Genomic DNA, 10,919 nt, shown 5'->3' with positions numbered 1-10,919 from the left:
GAGGGAGCTCTTCTTAATATTTTGACACCAAAATCATGTCGATACACCTTACCGACTGCGAGTAAAGCCACCCACGCTTTAACTTGACAGACTGTATACATAGTTTTAATGTATTAATTCATGATTAAGAAACTGATAAACGTCTAAAATTTTTAGAGACAGTGAGACAGAACGAGTCTCAAGAAAGCAGCCTTTACCTCCAGGGCGAAAGCCGTCCAAAGCATTCAACACCAGTAAAGTTCAAACATTAAGGTAGGCTCGTTAAAATCATCATCAATACATATTACGTTTGACCCAATTATTCCTCTAATCCTTCCTTGCGCAAATGATGAGCTTAGAACTAAAAAAGATTACATCAGAGACGGGGAACTCAAAAATCGCAATTGAAAATATTTCGTAATTTTTTAGAAGAATATAAGAAACAAGAACCTGATTTAATTAAACCAAGTGTTCGAGTTGATAAGTTCCCCCGAAGTTGAAAATGATTCTCATGGCACACATAGAGAAACGTCTCGTATCACAGTAATGAAACGACGTATCAAGTTACCGGAAGCTTTTCTCCCAAAATTTAATGGTAAAAATGAAAACTGGTTATCCTTTAAAGATGCCTTTACTTCAATTATCCATAATCAATCTGATTTAAATAACAATGAAAAATTACGGTTTGTCGATACCCCGTCGCATTCAAGCCGCAAGGGATGCCTCTCTATGCCTAAACTCCTCAAGAATGCACGGAGACAAGTCGTGTCATTTCACGAAACGTTCGGTATGTGAGGAACCTCACAATGCCTTGCTCCATATGTCAAAGGATCAAATTACGCGAAAAGATTGACAATTAACCACTACAGGTCCGGAAAAACACAATAATTTTTTATTAACTCTACAAGCACCAGCTGCTTAATTAATTACTAGTGCAGTAGTAAACTTTTATAGCAATCATAATAAATTAATACGTGGGCGTGCTTTACTTGACACTTGTTTCTCTGCCAAGTTCGTTACGTAAAAAATCGAAAATAAACTTAGTTTAGCAAACAAAAAGCGTTCCATTCCTGTAGGAGCAATGGACGATTTATATACTGTAACAATGCATGTTATCAAATTAAAAATTCGTTCATTGCATAATTCTTTTGAAAAAACACTTACTTATTTGACATTTCCAGAAATTTCCAATCTGGTTCCTAACAAAATGCTTTCAGGCGAAAAATTGCGAATACCCGCAAATGTACCATTAGCCGATCCACAATTTTATATACCTGCAGCTGTTTATTTATGAATAGGAGCAGGCCCCACTTTGTCCATGTTTTGGATAGGGAAGATCGATCTTTCTACTTGTGGAGAAGATTTATGTATTCGAAAAACACGTTCGGGTTGGATAATGGGAGGAACTCCGGGTAATTCGAAATTAAATAATAATCTAGTAAATTGTCACATAAGTGAGTTACAACATAGTGTTAACTGATTTTGGGAAAATGAAGAAGGGCAACCGCAAAACCACTTCTCAGCTGAAGAACTTGAATGCGATAAAAACTTTCAGCAATATATTATGCGCAATAAATCAGGTAGTTACATCGTAGCTCTGCCGTTTAAAAATAATAAAGAATCATTAGGTGAATTGCAGTCTAAGGCATGAAAATTTTTAAAATCATTATTTTACAAATTCACAAATAATCCTGATTTAGAAGTCAAATACAGACAGGTCTTAGACGAATATGTAACATTACGTCACATGACCGAAATCACCGACGGCATTTATGGAGACGGTTTTTATTTACCCCATCACGCGGTAATTAAAGAAAACAGCTTATCTATTAAGCTACGCGTAGTTTTCAACCGATCTGCCAAAGCAAATACCGACCTGAACTTAATGACAAACTTATGGTAGGACCTAATATTCAAAGCGATATAGTCTCGCTATTTCTCAGATTTCGCTTGCATAATTATGTTATAAGAACTGATATAGAAAACATGTATAGAAAAATTCTCGTACGACCTGAAGATCGAAAGTATAAACGCATTCTTTGGACAGAGGCGAAAAATATTAAAACTTATTAATTAAATCCGGTCGCGTTTGGCCTAGCTTCTGCCCCTTTCTTAGCGATACGTTGTTTACAACAACTCGCTGAAAATGAGGGACATAGATTTCCCAGATCATCACGTGTATTAACTAAGGACATGTACATCGACAATTGACTCTCTGGCGCTACCACGATTGAAGGAGCATTAGAAATTAAGGATGAAATCACTGAATTACTAAAACTCGGAGGTTTCGTACTTCGACAGTGGGGATCAAACGATTCACAGATTTTACGCGATTTAGACGAAGACAATATAATCCCAAATTGTCAATTAGATGTTTGTCATTTAGATAAACAAGAATCCGTGAAAGCTGAAAAATTGATAAAATCTAAACTAAAAATTCTGTCTGAAGTTGCAATAATTTTTGATCGTTTAGGTCTACTAGGACCAACTTCCAGTTATCAATTACGTGTCCGTCGAAAGAAAAGTCCCAATCAATGATGCAATTAGCGTTCAATTGCACGGTTTCAGTGACGTAAGTGAGTGTGGCTACGAAGCATGTATTTATTTAAGATTAATGGATTTTAGCGAAAACATAAGCGCAGAGTTATTTTATGCGAAATCGCGTGTAGCGCCATTGAAAACAGTTTCGCTGCCACGACTCGAGTTGTGTGGAGCTCAACTTCTTGCTAATCTCATTACGCAAACCATTACCATCACGTGAATTTCTTTCAAGAAAGTAGTATTGTGGTCAGATTCCACTATTACACTACATTGTATTCACATTTCACCACATTTGCTAAAAGGATTGGAAGCAAATCGTGTTGCTGATATTCAAAATCACTCTAATCCAAGTCAATGGCGTTACATTCGTTCAGGAGATAATCCAGCCGATACATTATCACGAGGTCAGCTTTCAAATGAATTAGTGAAAAACGCACAATGGTTCAATGGGCCACAGTGGCTTTGTCAAAATGAAACGAACTGGCCGAATATTGAGCTAAGTACTTTAAGCGACGTGCCAGAAATGAAAAAAGTTTCATGTTTTGTTACCGACGTCACGAATTACGATGTTTTACTAAAGTACTCTTTTTATAACATATCCAAACGAGTGATCGCATATTGTATGCATTTCAAATTTCAAAAACGACATCAGGGTCCTCTAACGATGGAAGAATTGGAGAATGCAGAAAAAACAATTATTACATGAATTCAAAATATCGAGTTTGCTGCTTAAATCTCAAATTTAAAAAGGGAGAGGAAATTCATCATAAAAGTAAATTACTCTCACTTGCTCCTTTTCTTGATAATGATGACATACTTCGTGTAGGAGGGAGATTAGAAGAATCCGATCTTTCATACTCACAGAAACATCCAATTCTTCTTCTTTGATCCCATTATGTAGCAAGCTTAATTATCGACTATTATCACAAAGAAAACCATCACTCAGGTATTCAGACCCCACTTTGTACATTGCGACGTAACTTCTAGTTACGTGATGGGCGACATCAAATACGAAAAAGAAGTCGAAAATGCATAAGATGCTTTCGCGCTAATCCATCGATACCGGAATATACGATGGGGAATTTACCAAGTGTTAGATCAATTCTAGTCCGACCATTCTCCAATGTAGGGGTCGACTACTGTGGACCTTTTTATATTAAAGATAAAAAATTTCGAAACCGAATGCGTTTTAAGCTCTATGTAGCCGTTTTTGTTTGTCTCGTTGTTAAAGCCGTTCATCTTGAAGTAGTTAGCGAAATGACGAGTGACGGTTTTATTGCAGCATTAAAGCGATTAATTGCTCGACGAGGTAAACCTGTCACATATCTACTCTGACAATGGGAAACATTTCACAAGAGCACAGAATGAGCTACGAGAAATATATGTTCTTTTAAATTCGGAAGCTCATCAACAAAGATGTCAACATTTTTTAACGAATCAAGCCATAACGTGGCTCTTTATTCCTCCCCTTTCTCTTCACTTCGAGGGTATTTGGGAATCAGCAGTTAAATGCTTTAAGCATAATTCTAAACGAGTAGTTTGAGAACAATTGTTTACTTTTAAATAATTTAATACGTTCACCATAGAAGTTGAAGGAATCCTAAACTCTCGCTTTCTTACTCCTATGTCCACCGACCTTAATGACCTTACCGTCTTTACACCGAGACATTTTTTAATTGGTGATGCATTGACGAGTTTACCTGAGGTAAACTTTACTTAAACTTCAAACAAAAGACTGACCAGCTGGCAACATATCCAGAAAATTCGTCAACATTTTTGGATAAGGTGGTCTACAGAATATTTGAATGAATTGAATATTCGCCACAAATGGAAGACAGGTCAACATTGGATCAAGGAGGGAACGTGTGATCAAAACACATACTGGAAACGACGAATTTAATAGAACAGTCACTGTCAAGACTGCAAACAACGAATTTAAGCGAAATGTAAAAAAATTCTCGCCATTACCTGTAATCGATAATGAAAAGGTTGAAACATCTTAATTGTACTGAATGTTGATCGCTATTCTCTCAACGGGGGAAGTATGTCGCATCACTTATAAATGTAGTGTTGTTGAAGTTTCTATTTTAGAACACTTTTTATGTTTACATTTGATTTACTATGTTTTGAAACCTAAAATGCCATTTTGAAGAACATTTGCTTAAGTTTTATCTGTTTATGAGATCCGACCTTAGTAAACAAACTGCTAGATTCAAAAAGAGAAATTGGGGTTTCAAAATTCATTGTTATAAGTCTTGAGCATAGCTACCATAACATGTTTTCTCTCAAGCCCTTTATTGCGGGGCTCCTCTAAACGGGACAAATGCCTAATCTCTTCTAGGTAAAAATGTGCAAACTAGACAAATTGAAGGTAGAGATTGACCGTAAGTAGGTGTAAACGATGTAAACGACATTTTCCCACTTCTAATTATTGTTGTCCAATAGGGATTGCCATACCTTCCAAGGATATTTTGTAAGTGCATTCTGCATCTTCGATCTCTCAAAAATTCTCAGAGAACGTCAGTCGTCTTTTCATCCAAGCTGTACGCGCTTTGAACAATAAATTATGGTAGAGAAAATATCGTTTCTTCTTTTTTTTCAACACATCAAAAATAAGAATAATATCAGCAGTTGATATTATCTTCTGGCAAATATTTGACTCTTGTTCCTTATATTTGTCAACTATTTTTCAAATGCTCTTGACGATTTCAAAACTAGTGACTTAGATTTACCTACAGATAAAATATTTCAAGCACCTTCCACATCACAATCTCACAACGAAATCGCATCATCACTGCAGGATACAACCAATTCTAGTCTTCAAGATAAAAATAATGAATTGAACGAGACTTTGCATCCAGATTCAGAAAAAAAGACCGCCAGTCTTGACCGAAATGATTCAAAATCATGGTTTCCAGAGACTGACTCAATTCTCTTTTTACTTGTAGAATATGGCTCCGACCAAGGAAAAAAATAAGATTTTTCTCTATCTGAAACCACCAGAAATAGAAAATTGTCTAAAGTATTGTTTACAAGGAAATTATTTAACAGGCGGTTTTTAGGCAGAAGCTGGTTGATCTATAGTAAAAAAAAGCAATATTTTGTTTCTCTTGTATTCTATTTAGTGTAATTCTATTTTAACCCCCAGTGTATCGTCTCTTGTCAATCCAGAATAAGGTTTTAACGACTGACGACATTGGAATCCAAGGATTCCTGAGCATGAGTACTCATCACTGCACCGCGAAAGTTGTATTAAATGGAAAGCGCTGGTAAAAAATTTGAAGTTAAAATCATCCATTCAGGCGTCTCTTCAAATCGCAATAGATCAAGAAAAGGAAAAATGGCGGCAAATTTGAAGGGTACACATTAGTGTCATTCTTTTTTGTGCTGAGAACAATTTAGTTCTAAAGAAACTGATGAAAGACTTGTTGAACAGGGTTTGCGAATATTTTTAAACGTTATTAACTTGATAGCGAATTTCAATCCAGAATTAAAATCGCATATTGAATCTTATAGAAAGAGAAGCGTGAATTATTTCTCTCAGTTGGATTAAAAACGAAATCATTGAGTTGATGGGGACTGCTGTTAAAAAACAAATTCTTCACGAAGTGATGTCCGCCAAATATTATTCTATTCTTTTTTACTGTACTCCGAATTTTTCACATCAGGAACAGATGTTCCAAATTTTAAGGTATGTGAGAGTTGTTAATGGGAAGGTCTCCATAGAGGAACGTTTTATTGACTTTATTATCGTTTTTCGGTATTGTTCAAAGACTATTTACTTTCTATCTGGATCAACAATTCGTTGGGAAGTTTTGATGCAATATATTGATGTATCATTGAAATGATACGCGGACACGAAATCGTCGACTAAATCAAGAGCAGTGAACGCCTTTAATATACAACTCCCACAAGTTGTCAGTGCATTAAATGTTTTGGCTTCTGATAAATAGAATGCAGACAATATTGAAACAGCTAAAAGTTTATTGGCTAATATAGATTTCAAATTTTTGTGCACGTTAAGTGTGTGGGCTTGAATTTTAACTGCCATTGACAAAATGAATCGGTGCTTACAATACAAAAATGTCACGGTAGACAGAGCATCTGAAAGGGTGGAAGGACTGACAAAACAAATTCCAAACATCCGAGATGAAGATTTCAAGAAAAAAGTCTTTACGTAACGGCAAATGTAGCTACAATCATTGAAATTGAAAATGATTTTCTCAGAAAAGAAGACAACGTGTCAAAAGACAAGATATGGATGAAAGTGTGGAAGTATGGATGAAAGTGTGTGAAAAAAAACAAGTCAAAGACTTGGCTATCAAGTATGAAAACGAAAAAAATCTATAAAACTTCAAGCAGATACACTTTTCGCTGTGTCACAATCAACAGCTTCATTCGACTTATTTCAGGCACTTCATGAATATTGTTTGGAGGAAACTTGTCCAAATGTTGATGTAGCCCTAAGAATTATTCTTATATTACCTGTGACTGTACCTTCTTGCGAACGAAATTTCAGTAGACTGACACTGAAGGCACGAAAAGTTAAGATTGGATATGTTCTGAATTCCTTTTTTTACAATTTAAGTCTAACTGTTTTAATTTTATAAGACGTAGTTCCTTTATTTATCAAAGAATTATTTTACTTCACATTTATTTAGTGTTTAAATACGTTGTGTTAATGAAAAATTCTTCATTTGTATGCGTAACGTGTCATAACGGAACAATATCAAATTTAAAAATTCTATAGAATGTACTTTTTGAGCGATGGCCGATAAGTGAACAAATCATAATTATCCAAAAGACTAATCTAGTCTTTTAGGCCATGGTTTGGTGAACAGCAAAATTTTTTACTTTCTTAGGATTTCCCCCAAGACATCAAAGACCGTTTCACCTAGGCATTTTTCAAATATTATCCTGTGGCGTTATTTTGTGGGGGGGGGGGGGCAAATTATCACCTCGCACGGGGCGCAAAAAGGCTAGGTACCGCTCTGAGAATGAGTCCCTATATAATTATAGTTATTTTATACTCACGTTATCTTTACTCGTAAGTAAATTGAAGTCTAAGTTTTTACCATGAGATAAATTGTAAAATAAATCTTAAATGAGGTGTCGCTTTTATGTAGGCCACGTGCTTAATCTATAATTTGAGGTGAAATTTATCTCTGAGTATATTGCACACGTATATTTGTACACTGTGGGGTACACGTTTAGTATTTAAAGACTCGTTTTACAATAGTAATGCTCATTCGCAAAACGTATTTCAAACATACTGATGTAGTTCCTTTGAATCTGTATTATATTCTTATCATAACAAAAGTTATTTGAATTTATACGTTCATATATTTATATTCTAAAATGAAATCTGCAAAATTGGTGAAAAGTGCTATTGTGGTGACTATTCTCTGCCTCATTGGAATTTCGTTGGCGTTTACATGGGTTCAAGGAGTGAATGCGAAAAAACCACACATCATTTTTATAATGGCTGATGATCTTGTAAGATGATTAATTACCTGTAGATCATATGTTTGACTAAAATCACTATTTAATTGTTTTTCTAATTATAAATAAATTTAGCTAAATTATTGTAAAGAAATGTCATCTTCGGTATAAATTACAAGTAGATTTTTAAATAAAAAGTAACTTCTTCGGAAAACTAAACATTATCTTAACCTGAAATTTTGCAAACTGTTAAACCCTTCATCGAGCATCTACGACGAATTCGTCAATGCTGTGTTTCCCACTTTCTCGTATCTCCGAAGGGAGAAGGCAGCGGACTTAGGAATCCCCTTTAAAAAAAACTTATAGGCCCTATGTTTCAATACATCAACGTGCGTCAGTATTCGTTGATATCCTGCCGATTAACAATAGGTAAAAGTTTGGTCGATGACGAATTCCTCATAGATGCCCGCCGGTGTAACTTTTTGCGATTCTTCAGGTAAGTGAAATTATGCAAATAAATTTTTTCTATATTCTTTCCTATAATTTGTTATACATGTTTCAATTGTTTTTACATTTTTTATATTGTAAAAATAAATATGTTTGCAATTAAAGGACTCTTTTCTTATAAATAATTCAATTCTATACCAAATTTATTCTTTTCAAATTACATCATTTTGAGGTGATAAAATAAACATGGGTTTGGAAACCGATTTACATACAAATAATTGATTTTGAAAGACTATAATATAAAGAGATAATCCCAGAAATATTTTTTCTTAATAAAAATTTACCGCTGAGAAATTAATTTATCAGTAAAATGGTCGAAATTGCATGTTGTTTATTGTTTAAACTTTTTGATTTGTTCATTGTTAAAACATTTTCAATATAAAACTAGTAAGCAAATGCAGAAATCTTAACGTACGACCCGTAATTTTGTTGATCTTTGTTAAACCTACATTTTTTAGCTAAACTTTCTTTCTCTCCGACATATAATTTCGTTTCAATAAACAAGAAGCCTGTTTTTGATATCTTTAACGATTTTATACACACAGAGCTTTCTAACTGATTATTCCAAATATATGGGCTGTTGTTCTACATGCGAACACTACAATAATACGGAGTCAAATTTCAGGTAGCATTTTCTGCGTGAAATAAGCCTTTTTCATGACTAATGAGACTAATGAGGTTAAGATTTTATTTGACTTGGAATATAACAATCGTTGAAATTTCTTTTAAACTGCGCATCAAAATTAGGTTTTTATCAGAAAATGTATTAATTTTACTATGCAAAAAAACGTAAACACAAAAAGAGTTTACAAATAATTACTATATGTAATTGATTATTTTACACTTCTACTACATCCAAATCAGTGAAATTCACAAATTTAATATCATGGAATTCTACTAATTTCATTAGAAGAAAGTGAGCCAGTAGTAGTTCAGCCACTATGTTTATTCGTAGGGCATCGAGTCGCCCTCCATTAATCTTCAGCCAATTTTCATGCGAGGAGTATTTGCAAATATTGAGAAAGATTCAAAAGTACAAATTTTCCGCAAAAAATTAAAAAAAGAGCAAAATTTTATTGGACCATAAAGATTAGTAGAAAACATTTAAGATTTTATTACAACAATAAAGAGGCAAACGATTGTAAAACTTCTAATAATAGTGTACGTCATATTCACAAACATAAACTAGATACGATTCGTTGCCCAGATAGAAACGTCGTATTCCCGGTAAGAAGAGAAGAATTAAGAAAAAATCAGAATCTGATTTCCCATTAATAACATAATTTTCCTCCGTCGAGAGTTCCACCAAGTAGTAAAAAAAAGCAAAATCTATTCTTTTTAATCATCTTAGAAAAATTTAATAGAAGCATATTTGGAGGGATTTAAAAATTAAGGAATGCAAAAGAAAGAATAGAAATATAGAGAATAATGGCACTTTGAAGACGAAATACCTAGTCCCTTTAATCGATCAGTTATAAATATAAAATAATTATGTTAGTAGAAATAAATTGTAGTTCTGTCAAAGAATATTTTTATAATTATGTATAAACATATATTAATTTTGTTTACCTTACACAACATTATTAAATGAATTTATTATTATGTATTGTATTATTAAATCTATAATTTGTTTAAACAATATAAAATATTTTAATTAAAATTACTGCACCGTTATGGCAGACAAAAATTTTAAATTTCCAAACTTCATATTCTACAAAAAGTAGTAGAAACTATGCATATGCACATATTTTGTGGACAGATCAGAAGGAATTAAAATAATCGGAAATAAAGCATGTAAGTATGGAATTAAAAATAACATTGACAAAAAAAATGGAAATTTCTAAACTTATGTTGCACACGGAGGAATAGAAACTATGTAAGTGCACATATTAGAGGGAATCAAATAAGTCGAAAATACAGCATGTAAGTATGGAATTAAAAATAATCATGAGAGGCGTGTCTACTGATCGCATTAAGAGGAATTAAAAAAGTGTAAAATATATTCGTCTGCATGGAATAAAACACCAGTGTCAATCGCTAAGGTAACACAAAATAATTGGTTTTGGAGATAAACCTATTATTTCGTTGGGCACTTCTCCCGATGGAAAATTAGCACATTAAAAAAATGAAAAAATGCTTACTCATTCGTTGAAATCTGAAAATATACATTTTTCTCTATTCTTCGCTTCTTATACCGCGTTTTGTTTTTATCTTAACTGATTATTTTTAGCCTTCATTTGTATGAGAGACTTATGAGGTTTAGTGGATACTGGCCTTGCTGATAAGCAAACATATATCTCGAAAAAATTGAGTCAAGTATACTTTATTTAAATGAATTTGCATGTCCTATATTGATTAAAATGTTTAACATTGAAATCGGCTATACATATTTAAGAAGTGTTTGTTTATTATTTGTGCCAAAAAATAATCAGTGATAATAAAAAAAGCTG

At 33.4% G+C, this 10,919-nt stretch overlaps 1 protein-coding gene across 2 annotated transcripts in view; it reads left to right on the top strand.

Moving 5' to 3' along the window:
• Positions 1 to 10,919, top strand: part of LOC117180393 (arylsulfatase J-like) — a 38,169-nt gene that overhangs the window by 5,591 nt on the left and 21,659 nt on the right. The window contains exon 2 of one of the 2 annotated variants that reach the window (XM_033372881.1): positions 157 to 252. Coding sequence is in view for 1 of the 2 variants with exons in the window: in XM_033372880.1 (XP_033228771.1) it covers positions 7,879 to 8,016 (138 nt within the window). In the remaining variant the exon portion in view is untranslated. Of the gene's footprint in view, positions 1 to 156; positions 253 to 7,728; positions 8,017 to 10,919 lie in introns of those variants that run through there. The other variant, XM_033372880.1, reaches the window with a different exon arrangement.

The sequence above is a fragment of the Belonocnema kinseyi genome, chromosome 9 (assembly GCF_010883055.1).
Source record: "Belonocnema kinseyi isolate 2016_QV_RU_SX_M_011 chromosome 9, B_treatae_v1, whole genome shotgun sequence".
NCBI lineage: Eukaryota > Metazoa > Arthropoda > Insecta > Hymenoptera > Cynipidae > Belonocnema > Belonocnema kinseyi.
This window is presented reverse-complemented; position numbering and strand designations above follow the sequence as displayed.